Source organism: Prunus dulcis, chromosome 7 (assembly GCF_902201215.1).
Source record: "Prunus dulcis chromosome 7, ALMONDv2, whole genome shotgun sequence".
NCBI classification, from domain to species: Eukaryota; Viridiplantae; Streptophyta; class Magnoliopsida; order Rosales; family Rosaceae; genus Prunus; species Prunus dulcis.
In genome coordinates, this window is record NC_047656.1 from 15,125,136 (window position 1) to 15,142,126 (window position 16,991).

Below are 16,991 nucleotides of genomic sequence, written 5' to 3' on the forward strand. Positions count from 1 at the left end.
ACTTTCTGCATCAGGACGATGTTACCATCAGCCGCCACGTGTGCGATCCTGCCATCCCTTGAATGCCACGTATTCGCATTCTTGTGGTTGGCAACAGGCCACGTAACATTACGTGGTGAAGTTGCTCACGCCAAGCCTCTTCATGCTGGCTGGTGAGGGAATCAGTCAATGAGTCATGTGACCTACCAAATCAAATGTACATATATATATAAAAGCCTGCCTCCCTTCCTTTTACGTGGACCTCCGTAGCCATATTTCATTTTCTCAAACACATATACAAATATCCTTAGGCTTTGTCTTCACTTCTTCTTCTTCTTCTTCTTCTTTCTGTCTCTATCTGTTTAAATGAAGGAAGATTCATCAATCGTACGGATTGATAGGAAAACATCAATAGAAAGTGAGCCAAGAACGCTGGGGTTCGATCAAATTCAGTTTGCAAGGGTATGTTTAATGAAAACTTTCTGTGTCTTTATTTTTGCTGAAAAATGTTTTCTGGGTTTTTTCAAACATGCATATATATATATATATATATAAGCGTTGTTATCGGAAGAAATAATTGCTCGTAACTACTTAAAATACGTGTAGCGACTGGACACACACATATTTTTTTTGGTTTTTACGTATGAGTTTTAATTTGTTCTGGATTTGTAATTAAATTTGGTGATCATGGCGTTCATATATGCAGGAGGCAGCTAGGTATGTGTTGAAAACAAAGAATATAGAAGAAGCAATGCGCATTTTCACAGAGGTGGGCGTGGTTTATGGATGAACATATATAATTAATTAGAGATACCACATTACATTACATGAGCTAATTAACTCATAAATTTTGCAGGGTTTGGTGCCAGTGGTGAGTTCGATTAACCAAAATGGTGACGAAATGATGGATTCGTTTGAGGATCTTGAGTACTCAGAAGATAATTATATAAGACCACAGGGGCCGAGGGACTGTGTCTCAGCGCCTTTTTAATTTAGCTGCCTTTGTGATAATTTGATTGCTGTGTTCTGAATGTTAAAAATATTGTACAGGATGGATCTTTTTTTTATTCGCTCCATCAGTCTCTGTATAATTTGTGTCTCATGAATTGAGATCGGATCTTGTCTTGTCTCCTAAATCGAATTTGATTTGCTTTGTCTTGTAAATTTATCTCTTGCGCATCATTTTCCTATCACGTTTCTATTTGTGGGGACGCTAGCTGCGTTATTTTCTATCAGCTTAAATTTTGAACCAGTAATTGTTTAAAATAATCTTAAAATTCTTGTATTGTGCACAATGCGGCTGCATGTGAGAGATGATGCTAACTTGATATGCATGGATTCATTCCGTGACAACTTTGATAACTTGTGTAGTTGTTGTGTTGTGTTGTGTAGAACAAGGGGAGCTAGAATTGTAAGATTGGGTCCGAGATAGGAAATACAAGTATATTAAATATATATATATATAAGTAAGGGAGGAATCATGAATTTTTTAACGGGTGGACTAGTTAAAGTTATTAGCTTAAAATTTAATGATTATTTTTTTTGGTACTTACAATTGCTATAGTCTTTTTAGAAATAAAAGTAAATATTAAATCGTATAAATCAAGCGAGTTCATAGTTTCATAGACTAATTTTCAATAAGTTTTAACATAAACCAAATATGGTTTAACACTATAGTAGATTGAACATCTAAGGCTTTTTATCTAGATTGATCTTAGGTTCCTTTATGCATTCATATCATACATGAAAAATTGTTTTATGTAAAAATATTGAGTAAGTATGAAAAATGAGTTTTCAGAATAATCATTTTCTCAATATAATTTTTGGCGGCTTTTATTCCTCACACATCAAATAAGAAAACTTGATTTCATGGGATTTTAGTATGAAGTATATATTGACTTAATAAACCATCATTTTTAGCCTAAATAGTATTTTGCACTAGAACCGATTTTTCATATTTTGATTTGGTGGGAATTTGATTTTCTAGTATTTTTATTTGAATCTCATCCTTATTTACATTGTAAACTTAAGTAAATGGAGTAATATTAAAATAAATAAAAGTAAAATGACAAAAACATTTACTTAAATGTTGAAAGTGGAAATAAGGTAATCTGTACGGCTCCACTAACTAGGCTAATATTGAAGATAAGTTAAATATATAGGTTTTATATTTTTTTTTCTTAAAAAACCACACTAGGCTACAGTTAGTGTGACTCCACCCATGCATATAAGTGTTCAAAACACATGTTAGAATTAAATTTTTTCAAAATTAGTCATGTTTAATTATTTTTAAAAGAGTCATTAATTTAAATTATAAATTGTATATATTACATTATATAATATAGGAGAAAGGTTATAAAAAAAAATTGGAGGGCCAGGGCCACTCCTTTCCGCCACTGGTGTAGCAAGCATTTTAGAACACACTCTCAATCGCTTCTATCAAACTTCCACCTTCATCAACCATAATTACACTATTGCCCTGGCAGAATCCTTCCCTAGTGATTAAAATTCAGCTAACTCATTTCATAAAAATAAAAAATAAAATAAATTTCAGCTAACTCAAAAGGTCTCTCAATTGTATTTGGTATGGGCTTGTTCAATGAATTTGGTTTTTGGTTTTGTTTTGTTTTTTTATACTTTGTTTTTCTGTTTTGGGCTGGCTATTCTTGGGCCTTCAGCACTTGACCGAAAAAGACAAAACAATGAATCCAGATGCATACACTACATTGTTTTCTCCTCCAACTTCTATAGCGTTGTGTTTGGATAAAGTAATTCTAATTTTAATGGAAATTGTAAATGACGGAATTTTCAATTACATCATTTAAAAATTCCTTCAATTACAAATTTCAGCGTTTGGCTATGCTTGTGTTGTATTTTGTTCTTCTTGTAAGTGCTAATATCAATCTTGTTATTTGTGGTCCAAGCCAAAAAAAGAAGAAAAGATGTTATTACTTGTGGAATTCTCCCCAGCCATACATTCGCATTCATCCTGCATTTCCTTTGAATATAATTGACAATGGTGCTGTTTTCTCTCTCAATTATTGGAGTAAAAAGCTATTATAATTCTAATATTATGGGCCTTAATTCATCATCTCTTCAAAAAAGGGGTCTGCAAGTGAAGTAAGTTAGTGAGGCAACTCAAATTGTTAACCCAAATTAAAGCGGGCATCAAGATGTATCGTGGAAGACTAAGGCTCGAGCAGCCCAATATGTATCTAAGGCCCAAAAGGGTGATAAGAACATGCAGCAATCGAAACTGAACACTATTCAATTGTAGATTAATATAGAGGCGGGATTAGTAGGGCTATCCCGTCAATTTCAATGAGATTAATGGATTGGAATGTGCGGGGGTTTGGAAATCCCTACATATTTCATGCTCTAAAACGATTTCTTAGAGCCCAAGATTCTGTTTGTGTGCAAAAACTCTAGCTAACCTCGTGATGATCATTTTGCTTGAGAAGATTTGTAGTGTTCAAAACGCATTTGTTCATGTTCGGTCCATTCCTGATAATCTCTTGTTTTTGAGCCCATGCTTTCAGTCAACAAACGGTGAGGAAAAAAGGAGCCAAATGTTGTTGTGATGCTTGATGTCAATATGGCATATGATTGAGTTGAATTTTCTTATTGTCTTTGTTCCCAGTTTGTGTCTTATTGTAGCCATGCTAAGTTTTCTCTAGGTAGTGTGTCTTCAGACGCTTGGCTTGAAGAGGGTCCTCCAAGGCCAATGTGTCTCTGCTAGTTGACATTGTTATTTTGGTTTTGTTTGTAGCCTTTAAGGAGCGTGTGACACTCTTTTTCCTTCGTCTCGGATTTTTCCCACTGAGTTTTATGTGGCAAGATTTTGATGAGGCCACGTTTGTTCGCTCAAGTCTGTAACCTTTGACAATTAAATGAAACCGTACTATTTCAACAACAACAAAAATCCTACATTTCCTTTAATCTTATATGTGCATTTAAAGACTTAATATCTCATCTAAAAGTGCTAGCTTAATGTAATTCTTAGATTTATATATCTCACTTAAGTACCACAAATATTTCAAGTGCATTTCCAATGTGACATTCGGGATACCACAATCTCCCCGCATTTAGAGTTTGTAGTCCTCGTCAAACTTACTTGTCTAACATACGGACCTTTTTGATGCGGAATTCAACCATTTACTTGCTTATGAACCTATGTTACTTTGTAGTGCATTCATGATACATTTTCTTTGATTTGTTTCATATATTTTGAATTATTTTAATAGAATAAATTACACATCGAATCACAAGTTGAAAAAGAAAAATAAGAATGTAGTGTTAGCTAGATTCGAATCCTCTGATTTGATTTTATCTGCCATGATCTGCCATGATTTGTTTTTAAGGATGATGTGTCCAGTTATATCCCTTAAATTAAATTTTAATGAAGTGACATGTGGAGAATAAAAATTAAGCAGATCATGACAGAGAAAATCATAACAGAGAATTCAGATTCGTGTTAGCTTCTTCCTTACCTTCTTTATTTGATGATTGAATGGATTGTCATCAATAAATGTAAAAGAAAAATGAGGAAGGAAATTAATAGTAGTGATAGAAGCATGAGAATTTTATAAGGTTACTATTGAATGGCATTTGTCACATCACTCAATTATTTATAGACTTATGGTATGGTCTTTTTTTTTCTTGCCATATGGTAAATATAATAATATAGACTTGTATTGACAAAATATAGAGAGAGAAAAAAAAAAAAACAAGGTCATTTAGATCCAATAAGATCAAACGGCCACAATCCATCAAAACCAAAATCCAATTAATTGTCAACCCTATTGAATTCAATAAAATGTGGTGGCCCGCACAGCATATTTTAAACTCTTTCACCTCTTTCCCTGAAACAGCAAATCCATCAAGGAAACACTCTTCTCTTGCTCCTTCCCTCTCATTGTGTCCTCCACTTTTCTTTTTCCATCTCCAAATCTGAGTCCACATCAGAATGTGAACACCACGCACAAGATTCACAGACGAAATATAAAAATAGAAAAAACCCAACAACAACAACAAAAATTCAAACTTTTTTCTGCAATTAAAGTTAAATTAAACTGAATCTCTGTCATTAATCAGCAATGAAGGATGAGGATGGCCTTCCAACGTCGACGACGGCCAGCGCGAAGAAGGAGAGCTCGGATTCGAGTGTAGTACTCGGGAAAGGCAGGTACAAGTTTTGGGCTTTGGCTGCGATTTTGTTGCTCGCGTTTTGGTCCATGTTCACCGGCACCGTCACGCTCCGGTGGTCCGCCGGCAACCTCAATCGGCTCTCCGACGACCTAGACTCTCCTATTCACGACGATCTCGATGTCCTTGTCAGTCCCCTTATGCATTTTTGTTGCTTGTTTTTGTTTTCTGGGTTGGTTTAGTTGGTGATCTCTGATTTGATTGGGGATTTTGGGTATTGTTGTGTGTAGGAAATGGAGGAGAGGGAGAAGGTGGTGAAGCACATGTGGGATGTGTACACTAACAGCCGTCGGATCAGACTGCCCAGGTTCTGGCAAGAGGCATTTGAGGCTGCCTATGAGGAGTTAACCAGTGACGTCCCTGGTGTTCGAGAAGAAGCCATAACCGAGATCGCTAAAATGTCCGTGCGCTCTGTCGATCTCGATCCGCCTCCTGTACAATCTGCAGTGAGTCCCCTTTCTTTTGTGTTTTTTGTTTGATTACTCTAGCACATTGTTTACGGCTGATTTGTTCTTTGTTAAGCAGGCTACACTGCTCATTAGCTGTAGACTGCATTGCTCTTTTAATTAGTGAAATGGGTTAGTTTAGCTTGGGGACTTCGGTACTTTGATTGGGAAGTGTATTAAGGAAATGGGTTGTTTTGTTGTCCATTAATTAACCTGTTTATGATTACCCAGGAAGCAATATAGCATCACTAGTGCAACGTTTCTTTGCTTTCATTGTTATGAAGCTTGGGTGGGGTTGGAGTTGGAATTCTCATGCAAGTTATTACTTGGGCTTGACATTATAATCCATTCAAGTAGGATGATAAGCTTATGCTACATAATCTGCTCTTTTTTTCTTGCTTTTTATATCACTAGGGTAAGAGAAGAATGCTGTTTTACCTTTAGTTTTATTATTTTCATTGATCTTGTATTGTTTAATTCCTTTGGTGATAGCTTAAATTCTGATCCCTACCCTATCCTAATATAGTTTTCTGGCAATCTATACCATCATTTGCCTCCTCATGTTAGTATTAGATATCTAAGTGGCAGTCTGGCAGATATGAAGTTTTAAGACTATGATGTAAGACTGGAAAGTAAATATGGGTTATCTTCAGACATACCTGGCGTTAGCACCTTAGCATCTAGATGATGGTCCTTTGTTTACCTGTTGTAATTACTCTAAATCACAGAACTTGATCACCTGGTTCGATTGAGATCCTGGTGAATGTCCGAATCCAATGCAAATCTGTCATCGATCAGCTTTACATTGTATAAGGTGCAGAAACTCAGGCCATGACAAGTGACAACCTAAACTTCTGGCCAATTTGGACTTGGTATTTCAATAACCATTTTGCTTGCGGCATTTGGGTTGCTGAGTGGGTTAAGAAGACTTAGTTGTCATGCCAGATTGTCAGGTGACCAAAGACAAAAGCTATTTGCCAATACTTGCATTTCACCCTTTTTGTAAGAATTAACCGAATTCATTTTGCACATCAAACTGAGAGGCAATGGATAGAGTTGGAAAAGGTGACAGCCTGGAAATTATATTGTTGGATCTATATCTGTACATTCCATTAGTTTCCTCTGTTGTAGTAAGTTGAGATTCAGTCACTTCAAGTTGACATCATGTTGTGTATGTTTGGATAAAATGATGTCTTCCACAAAATATGAGTGATTATACATTCTTGCAGACTGCTTAAGTGATGGGCAAACCATCACAAAGCCAACTCATGCCCAGTGTGTCGTTCAAAGGGGAAAAAGAAAGAGATTATTGTGTTCAGTTTTCTTGTTTGGTAATTTGTTGTGCTGGGCATTCCTTTGTTGCTGCTGCTTTGTCTGTTTAGTGTTTGCACTATGTAATTCCAAAACTAAAACTACAAATTAAGGTCTTGTGCATGGGACTCTTGGAAATAATTCATGCTGAAAACCAGAGGATTTTCCTTGGGATTTTAAAGAATTTATGACAATCTTTTGACCCCCTGATCACTATGGCATTAAACAGAACAGCATCGGTTTAGTCAACTAGCCTCCTAGGGAACAAATTAGACCTGGAATGTAAAACTGATGCTTTATACTAGTTCAACACATGGTTTTCTATTATGTAATGCTGAAATTTGAAGCATAGTAAGCAAGCATCACATAGTGTTTCACTGGTTGAATTTTGATTGATGTCGTCCTCTAACCCGATCATTTATCCTAAGATGAAGGCAGGTTGTAATTTCTGGTATAAACTGCAAATGTATGCTTGTGATGCCCACCACAACGGCAGATGTTCCAGTACTTTTAGTATCAATTAATATGTCCGTCTTTTGAAAACCACGTACAGTTGTTTGGTTGATCAGGATGATAGACTTAGTAATTGAACCATACCCTACTGATCTTGAGTCTTGGCACATCTTGATCTTGATCTTGAATCTTGAGTCTTGACTAAGAAATGATTTCCTCGTATAGCAAAGCCTTGCTATTTGGTTTCTGAATATCTGTAGATCTTTTCCTAGATGCCTAGCTTTGTGTGTAAATATGCTTATACTTTTTAACAAGTTCTGTTCTTTGTACCAGAGTGCACGGGAGTTTAGTAAGACTCTGAAGCAGGCAGAGAAAGGTAGAGAACTGGCGACCTCGACACGGAGCGGTCGATGATGTCTAGAATGTTGAGGACCATGGTTTAAGTCTCCATTTTCCTGCAATTAAAACTGTGTGCTGGCCAGAGTTTGTGAGTGATACTGAGGTGCACAGTCATACTCGGTTCTTCTTCTTCATACGTTTTCATAGGGCAAAACTTTGTATTTGATTAGGTTCTCCATTTTTGGATATCACAGTCTTGCCATGTGTGTGGTAAACTGAAAGAACATGTGGAGTAGATGAGTTAAAAGTGCAGGAATTTTGTTTGATATTATTTTCTATAAATTCAATTGAAAGAAATTTCTGAAGCCTCACCTTCAAGTTTCTAATTTTAGTTCTTTACAGCAAGTAAAATCCTAGTACTAAATATTTATATCACTCGATTTTCAATTAGTTCCTGTTCTTATGTTCTTTTTCCTGTCAAATAGAAAACTTGTGACTTGGACAAATTGAGTGAATCCAAGACAAGACAAAGTTTGATACTGGTGTGGTGTATATGAATGTCTGTTAACCCTAAGTCAGTGGATTTCTGGTGTCATTTATAAATTCACAGGAGTATATTCAAACTATTAAGCGATTGTCGACAAAGCAATGTAGTTTCTACCAATTAAGGGTAATTAGAACTTGGATGTAGGACCAATTAAGAGTAATTCGAACTTGAATGTAAGGAAACGAGCTCAATATCTTGATCAATCTAGTTCACGTCTGAAGTTTTTTTTTTTAAATGTGTAATTTGCATCTGGTATCAAACAAAAACTTCTGTAATTCGACTCACAAATAATACAAATTCAGTGAGTTAATAAAACATTAAAGTTAATCTCCCTAATCTATCTTTCTTTTTTGTTTATAAAGAAAAAGAAAAAGAGAAATAACGTATATGGTATAGTCGTATGGGAGTTGACCCCCAAACTAACGGACCATCCTGAAGAAGAGAGAGCGACGGACTCAGGGCTCTCTCAGAGTCTCAGCCCAGCCGCCGCAACAATCAACACCAATCTCTCAAACACACAGAGAAATGAGGTGCCCGTACTGCTTGGCCGGGCAAGGCCGGTGCGCGACGACAACAAACTCCCGTCGTTCGATAACGGAGTGCACGTCGTGTGGTCGTGTGGTGGAAGAGCGCCAATCCCAATTCCACCACCTCTTCCACCTTCGCGCCCAAGACAACCCTCTCTGCCTCGTCACCTCCGACCTCCCCACCCTCCACCACCAGGCCCAACCCAACAACGCAGCCGCCGACGACGACGACCCGTTCGAGCCCACCGGATTCATCACCGCCTTCTCGACCTGGTCCCTGGAGCCCAACCCGCTCTTCCTCCGCTCCTCTCTCTCCTTCTCCGGCCACCTCGCCGAGCTCGAGCGCACCCTCGAATCCACCTCCTCTTCTTCTTCATCATCCCCGTCGTCTTCCACCGTTGTGGTCGATAATCTCAGGGCCTACATGCAAATCATCGATGTCGCTTCGATCCTGGGCTTGGAATACGACATCTCAGACCACGCGTTTCAGCTCTTCAGGGACTGTTGCTCCACTACTTGCTTGAGGAATCGCAGCGTTGAAGCTCTCGCTACTGCTGCTCTTGTGCAGGCCATCAGAGAAGCCCAAGAGCCCAGAACCCTCCAGGTACATACATACATACACTGATTAAAGCTAATCGGCTTACTTCTAAGTTTTCACCTTTTCAGTTATAATGCTAATTGGGTTTGTAATTGTATTTCTTGTAAGTTAATTTCTGATTAAAAAGTGTGGATTTTGATGATGGGTATTGTGGAAGTGAAGTGATTAACCTATTGGGTTGTGAGTTTTGTGGCTGTTCTTTCCAGTTTCTGGAGCTTCTGTGACTTGGCATTTGGTTTTGTACTGCAGGAAATCTCAATTGCAGCCAATGTGCCCCAGAAGGAAATTGGTAAGTATATCAAGATACTTGGAGAAGCACTGCAACTTAGTCAGCCCATCAACAGCAACTCCATATCCGTCCATATGCCACGGTTTTGCACTCTCCTCCAGCTCAATAAATCTGCTCAGGTACCTTTTGTTTTGTTGCAGATTGCACTACTTGAACTACTCATTACATTAACATACTTAGATCAAGTCTTTTGCCTGCATAAGCCTGATGATGTACAATTAGATGATTATTAAAAGGAAAGAAATATGGCATGGGATTTGCAATCCAAAATTCTTTAGGGAAATCCTATTAATTAGGACTAAGAAAGGTTTCAAACTAGAATTAGGAGTTGGGGAACTGTGAACCCAAATAGACATAGAGTTAAAAGTTGTGGAAAGTTTATCTCACAAGAACTGGTGAAAGCAATTTTTGGTAGATTCTATCATTTTGATCTTCCAGTTTCCATGTAATTGAAAGCCAAATGGAGGCACATTTTTAAGGAACCCTGCTAATGACATTTTGGTTTCTTAACCACCATCACAATGTGTCTGATGAGTTTCTTATTTGTGTCATTGGCATCTTGCAATATCTTCAATATTTAGACTATGGAATGAGGTTTATGTAATCGTTTACTCACAGGGGTTTCCTTTAGTGACTTAAATTGTTGTGTTCTTTGCTGACAGTGTTGAACTTGAATTTTCCTCCTGATCAAGTCTGACCATGATTCACATACTTTCTTGTAGAAACTGGCAACTCACATTGGAGAGGTTGTCATAAACAAATGCTTCTGCACTCGTAGGAACCCCATTAGCATCTCTGCAGCTGCAATATATTTAGCCTGCCAGCTTGAAGACAAGCGAAAAACCCAAGCAGAGATTTGTAAGGTGACTGGTCTTACTGAAGTCACTCTCCGGAAAGTTTACAAGGAGCTGTTGGAGAATTGGGATGACTTGCTCCCATCTAATTATACTCCAGCCGTTCCTCCGGAAAGAGCATTCCCTACCACTGTAATCGCTTCAGGCCGTTCTTCAACATCTAAAGTTGATTTAGTCGAAATACCAGTTTATTTGGAGAGAGAGAAGCTGCCTGAAATAAAACCTAACAAACCAAATGAGGGATTAGACATGAATGTTCCGGCCATAGGTAAAGAGGAGTTCGAGCTTAAAGGTAATTCTCGAGGTGCGCAAACCACTGTTTTGAATCAATCAACAACTTTCTGGCAACACCAGGTTCCATATGGCACTTCTGGTTTAAGGACAGCAGGAAAGAACTCTCATAATGGCACCGAAGGAATGGACATCGATGAGCCGCAACGTAACCAGCAGCCTAACCAACAGTTTGAGCAGAAGATGGGTATGGACTCAAACGGTCTTACTAGTACACGAAAGCCAACTCAAATTTTGAGCCCCCCAGCTTCAGGTGCATGCTCAGTTACCAGGCAGTTTCGGTGCCCTCCACCTTCATCAGGTTCTTCTCCAAATGTTTGTTATGTGCTGCCACCAAAGCTGGCCCCAGGTTATACTGAGCTTAGAGGTAGCGGGAGTCAAAATGGAAGTGAAAATGCCAAACAGAGTGGAGATGCCTAGTGGTATGACTTTTGTATATAGAGACCTTACAAAATGCATCTTCCTTGTCACGATCGATGTATTTCTTCTGTATTTTGGTGACAAATGCGTAGCCTAGTTACTTGTTTAAGGTTTGAACACAGTTTGATTATTTTTTGGGTTATAGGAGTTGTAGAATTACAGAATTCATTGGGGGGAGAGAAGCGAACCTAAAAAACTTAGAACTTTTAAGTGCATAGGTAAATACTCTTCACACTGAGCTACAAATTGCATTTTAATTTTTCTTTTTGTGTGTGTTTAGTTTCAGTCCGAACAACAAATCCACAGTTTTATATTTTTATTTTCATCCCTCCCTTTCAATGTAAAAAAGAAAGAAGAAAAAAAGAGATATTTATGTATAGAAGGGAAAAAGTGGTGTTTATAGTATACCACGGGACAAACCAGCTAAACGAGCAAAGAAAGCATGTCGTAAATAAAATAGACGGTAAAACAAAAAGCAGCGTCGCAGTTACGACATGCAACGTAAGTCGTCCGTCGGAACAATCGTGGCAATCACGTAATTTAGTCAAATCGTATAGGCATATCTATAACCGCCCCGATATTTCCACAACAGTGACGTGTCTTTCATGCGAAGCCGAAATCTTCTCTCTCTTTCTCTCTCTATCTTCCCATACAAACAAACACAACAAACCATAATCTTAACCTTCCGTTCGTCCATGTCACCGATCCGCGCCTTGTATATCCAACGGTCTAAAATCCTTCAATAATTCACAGAGACTAAACCATACGGATAGGTTCAGCCCCCCGAACCCTAGCCACGGAACCCGAAGACTTACGAGCCCCCTCTAGAGGTTTATCCCGATTCACACACTCGCCCAATACCAATAGGAGAGAGAGAGAGGGAAGAGAGAGAAAGAGAGAGAGAGGAATTCCAATTTCATTTTAGGTCCTTTTCTTGTTTGTGCTCCTCAAGCATTTCCTACTTGCAGAAGAGCGTCCGTACATCTGAACGTTTTAGGGTTTTAAAGCGGTTCAGAGAAAAACGATTTGAATTCGTGTCGTTTTGATCTTGAATTGGGATACGGCTAAGGTTAGAGTTTCTATGTCATTTATGTTCTCCCCTCTCTGGGATTGAAATATTGAAGCTCCGTTGCTTGTTTACAAAATACCAAAAAAAGAAAAAAATAGCGATAAATTTTAGTTTTGTTCTTTGTATGAGATAAAATAAGGTTTCGAATTTGATGGACGAGATCTGGGAGCGAGCCGTTGAGACAGCGCTAGAGGGCCAGAGCGACCACGCCGCGGCTCGAGCCCTAACCCTAGACGGCGCCGTTAAGTGCGTTCAGGGTCGTCTACCTCCTCCGAGCCTTCTAGAGAAGTTTCAGAACCTTCAGCATCTCTCGATTGCAAACGTGGGCGTTTCGTCCCTGGAGCAGTTCCCGAGGCTCCGAAATCTCCAGAAGCTAATCCTCTCGGATAATCGAATCGCTGGAGGCCTTGAATTTCTCGTAGAAGCCGGTCTCGACTCGCTGAGAGACCTCGACCTCTCGAACAATCGGATTCAGCATGTCGAAGATCTCGCGCCGCTCGCGCAGCTCAAGCTGGTGTCCCTTGATCTGTATGAGTGTCCGGTCACTCATGTCAAGGATTATCGATCTAGGGTGTTTGGATTGATCAAGTCGTTGAAGTATTTGGATAAGATGGACGCGGAGGAGAACGAGAGGCCGGAATCTGATGACGAGGAGGACGACGAAGATGACGAGGAGGATGATCCTGGGAGCGGTGAAATCGATGGTGAGGATCGGCCATTTAGGATGACCAATGGCCACAGTGAGGCGGTTGAAGGTGTTGTTGATGTTGATGAGGATGACGAGAGTGATGCAGACGAGGAAGAGACTGTGACTGCGACGAGGGTGAATGGACAAAATCACCAGACAGCAAATGGATTTCGGGTTGCTGCTGTGGCTGGTGAAGAGGGAGATGAGGATGAGGAGGGAGACGATGATGAAGAGAATGATTCTGGTGAAGAAATCGATGAAGAGGATGTTGATGATGACGATGTGGTGGAGGTTCAAGAGATTGAGGATAGTGACGATGAGGAAGATGGGGTTGAGTATGATGAGGAGGATGATGACGACGATGATGAAGATGACGAAGAAGAGGAGGTGGACAATGATGAAGGGGATCTTGCAGAGCCGGAGAGTACAGGGAGGTTGACGAGCACGGAAGGAGAGATTGATGGACATGAACAAGGGGAGGATGATGCGGATGAGGATGATAATGGAGAGACCGGGGAGGAAGAGCAGTTAGTAGAAGAGGATGGGGAATTTGAAGATGAAGATGGTGAGGAAGAGGTGAGGAGTCCCTTGCAAGAACATTTTTTATATACTAATATTTGGTTGTCTGCATAAATATTTATTGTTTGCTATAATATTATTTGCTTATTATTTTGTAGCAGTGTTTAACTGTTTATGGCTGATGTTCTTTTAGATCACTGGAGAGGAGAGACATGGCTGCTGTTGGTTTTCTGCATATGTCTTTGTGTATATGTTGATTGGTTATATACGTTTAGGAGGATGATTCTTTGGAGTGTCTTCTGCAGTACTGTGAAATAATGTTTGTGCTTTTCCGTGGTTACATGTGGTGTATAGTATGTCTTGAAAATTTTGAACAATTATAGGTTAAGGTTGTTGAACTTTGTTCTTAGCTGATTGTTTTAGTTTCGTAGTTTTGGAAGCTTTTTGAAAATCAGATTTCTGTTTTGGTAACAGTTGTGTAGTGATAAGGTAAATGTTACAATATGCCTTTTAAAACCCCGCACTTTATTCTCATTTGTTGCTAGACCTCTTTTTTGTTGTTGTTGTTAGAAAACTTTTATTTGATGCCTTTTTCTGATGTATCTTATAATACCAGTGTTGCTGGAATGTGTATTATTTGCTGTTGACTCTTCAGTGTTTATATCTTTGTGGGAAAAGAAATTGAATGTGTCACGAAAAAATTTGAAGGTCTTTTTTTTCTGATTGCTGTTATCTAGTACCTGAATTTGTTGATTTGATTGTCAATTGCCTTCCTAGGTCAGATTACATGATTTAGAGTGTTCTTGAAATTCTGTGAGTGCACTTAACTTCAAGCTTTTTCCTGTAATATTTGGTGCTCATGGTTCTTAAGAGTAGTATTCTTATAGGCTGGCATTTTCCTGCAAAAGACTGGTTGGTTTTTCAAGGGTGGCGGATTGTTGGTCTTTGATAAATTGGCTGTTTATTCGAAGCAGTGTCTGTTTTTAGTGTGTTATAAATCAAAGTTGCACTTTTTTTTAATCATGCTGCAATTGTATGATGATTTGTTTCCTATCAATTTGGCCCTTTTTTCATTACTATTACTATCATTATTATTGATTTTATCATGATTACTTAAATTTATCAACTTACGGAAACATGATTGGATGGCAGGAAGAGGACTATGGTGCAGGTTACTTAGTTCAACCCGTGGTGCAGGCTGAGGAAGAGGATGCTGGTGGCAGTGACATGGATGCAGGAAATGAAGAAGGTGATGGCGAAGAGGAGGAAGTTGAAGACGATGAAGATGATGAAGTTCAGGTGTTGCCGCCCCCTTCTTCTTCTTCTTCTCAAATGAAGAGGAAGAGAGATGAAGCTGCAGATTCGGATGACAATGGTGAGGACGATGAGGAGGACGACGATGTTGTCGAGTACAGCAAGTCTTCAAAGAAGCATCGTTGACAGTCAGTAAATCTGTCAATGTTTATGTTTTGTTGATGCTGCCCTTTTTCTAGTTTGGAAAACAGAGAACCTCAGATTAGATTAGATTGGTTGGTAGAACTGTTAGTGATTTTCCCTGATCTTGGACAAGCATATATATATATAATGTTTTAAGGAAAAAGAAGGGGTTTGGATGCAATGTTTTTCAAGTTCAAAAAGTCGTTAGTAATTTATCCCCACTTGGATCTCTCACATAGCCGTTGCTGTATGTTATTCAAATGACAGTTATGCGCGGCTGTAGTTGGGGAAGAGTCAGTTTCAAAATGGGGTGTTGGGGAGAGCATGTGGAGGGAAAAAGAAACTTGAAAATTGTCATTGTTTTTGGCTTCAGTTTTTTGTCCAACCAGTTTTTTTTGGAAAAAATGGGGGCATGTAAAAACGCTTGTAGATAGTTCTATTCAATCAAGTTTGGCTTCGAGTCTTATTTGCTTTGCTTTTTTATGTTATTCAGCAGGTGACGTGTAAATTTTGTTTATCTTTATATTATGGGCGTCTAATATACCAGGTGGCAGTGATCGTCGGGTAAATGGTGCCCATGTGACGTGGGACCTAAGGTGTCGATCTCTGATAGAAGAGTGCAACAAAAGATGGTAGATTTGGTAATAGAGGATTTGTACCCTAGTGTTGCCTACTAGTAAAGGACTTGGTTTCAATTGGACAGTTTATAAATAAGCATTCATTACAAAATAAAGTTAGTCTTTAAGTTTTATTTGCATGAATGAGCTAACTCGCTTTGAAGCTCAAGCTCAACTTGTAGACGGCTTTACCGTCAAAAGCAGCTCTGCTGAGCCAAAAGCTCAAGCATTTTCTTACCTGCGGCTCCCATTTCACGCTAGCTTTTGGTGCGCGGAAACAAGCTAGTAATTACATAGAAGAGTTTTTTTTCCTTCTTTTTTCTTTTCTTTTTGGCCATAAAAAAGAAAAGAGTGGTTGACGGAGACACTTTTATGATAATAAAATAATCAAATTGGTTGGTCTTAAATTGAATTGACTCTTTGGTGCTCAATTGTAAATACATCAAACTGGTTCCAACATGTGAATTCAGCAAACTAGAAACAAACCCTCTCTCTCTCTCTCTCTCTCTCTCTCTCTCTCTCTCAATGATGTTGCTAGTTTCTCCAGCATCCACCTCCCTATTATCAAACCCACTTCAAAGCTTCCATGCCACATACAAAACAACATCAACCAGATTGCAAGCCCCAGCCAAGGTCTTAGCCATGGCAAAGCAAACCAGCGACGACAGCAGCAGCAGCACCATTGCAGAGAAAGCAGCCATAGCAGGAGGCCTAGTCTCCACCCCAGTGATTGGCTGGTCACTCTACACCCTCAAAACAACCGGCTGTGGCCTGCCGCCCGGACCCGGTGGCTCCATCGGTGCCCTTGAAGGCGTGAGCTATTTGGCTGTCCTGGGAATTGTAGGGTGGTCCTTGTACACCAAAACCAAAACTGGCTCTGGCCTCCCTAATGGCCCTTTTGGCCTTTTGGGTGCTGTTGAAGGTCTCTCTTACTTGTCTTTGCTCTCCATTTTGGTGGTGTTTGGGCTCCAATTTTTTCAGCAGGGCTCCATTCCAGGACCCCTCCCCAGTGACCAGTGCTTTGGATGATGTGGGATTATCGGCCACCATAATTCTATCTTGTGTTTGTGGACGTGGTTTGGTCCAATTAATGTGTCCTGCTTTTCAAGTACTAGTACAATGTTAATTTGTATCTATAAGAAATTCCATGACAATGTTTTTCCAAAATTTTCCTTCTTCTTTGATCTTTTAACCCATTCAGTGTCGCCAACTTCAATTTTCCTTGGTTTATTGTGTATGTAACAAGATTATTCTAGCACTAATTTAGGGTCGAATCCAATTAATTCTATTATTTCAATGGCGTTTCCACAATTTTTAATCATCTTGCTCCAAAGTTGTATATGATGATGTATGCCCAAAGACCGAGAACACATGAAGCGGAGATGAGAAGCAGAAATAACCA

At 39.1% G+C, this 16,991-nt stretch overlaps 5 protein-coding genes across 5 annotated transcripts; all 5 read left to right on the top strand.

Moving 5' to 3' along the window:
* The first annotated feature begins 221 nt into the window (after positions 1-221).
* LOC117634303 lies at positions 222-1,250 on the top strand. Its single transcript, XM_034368349.1, has 3 exons — positions 222-441; positions 686-748; positions 836-1,250. Exons 1-3 carry the CDS (start codon positions 346-348, stop codon positions 968-970), a joined length of 294 nt encoding a protein of 97 aa, XP_034224240.1. The 5' UTR covers positions 222-345; the 3' UTR covers positions 971-1,250.
* Positions 1,251-4,780: 3,530 nt separating this feature from the next.
* Positions 4,781-8,104, top strand: LOC117634302. The gene is made up of 3 exons (XM_034368348.1): positions 4,781-5,312; positions 5,415-5,630; positions 7,728-8,104. The coding sequence occupies exons 1-3, from the start codon at positions 5,076-5,078 to the stop codon at positions 7,806-7,808; spliced, it is 534 nt and encodes a 177-aa protein (XP_034224239.1). The 5' UTR covers positions 4,781-5,075; the 3' UTR covers positions 7,809-8,104.
* Positions 8,105-8,627: 523 nt separating this feature from the next.
* On the top strand, positions 8,628-11,474 carry LOC117634298 (plant-specific TFIIB-related protein 1). Its single transcript, XM_034368343.1, has 3 exons — positions 8,628-9,411; positions 9,655-9,813; positions 10,417-11,474. The coding sequence occupies exons 1-3, from the start codon at positions 8,806-8,808 to the stop codon at positions 11,257-11,259; spliced, it is 1,608 nt and encodes a 535-aa protein (XP_034224234.1). The 5' UTR covers positions 8,628-8,805; the 3' UTR covers positions 11,260-11,474.
* Positions 11,475-12,048: 574 nt separating this feature from the next.
* On the top strand, positions 12,049-15,438 carry LOC117634300 (acidic leucine-rich nuclear phosphoprotein 32-related protein). The gene is made up of 2 exons (XM_034368346.1): positions 12,049-13,592; positions 14,688-15,438. The coding sequence occupies exons 1-2, from the start codon at positions 12,480-12,482 to the stop codon at positions 14,973-14,975; spliced, it is 1,401 nt and encodes a 466-aa protein (XP_034224237.1). The 5' UTR covers positions 12,049-12,479; the 3' UTR covers positions 14,976-15,438.
* Positions 15,439-16,036: 598 nt separating this feature from the next.
* On the top strand, positions 16,037-16,791 carry LOC117635051. Its single transcript, XM_034369377.1, has one exon. The coding sequence runs from the start codon at positions 16,115-16,117 to the stop codon at positions 16,616-16,618; it is 504 nt and encodes a 167-aa protein (XP_034225268.1). The 5' UTR covers positions 16,037-16,114; the 3' UTR covers positions 16,619-16,791.
* Positions 16,792-16,991: the final 200 nt, after the last annotated feature.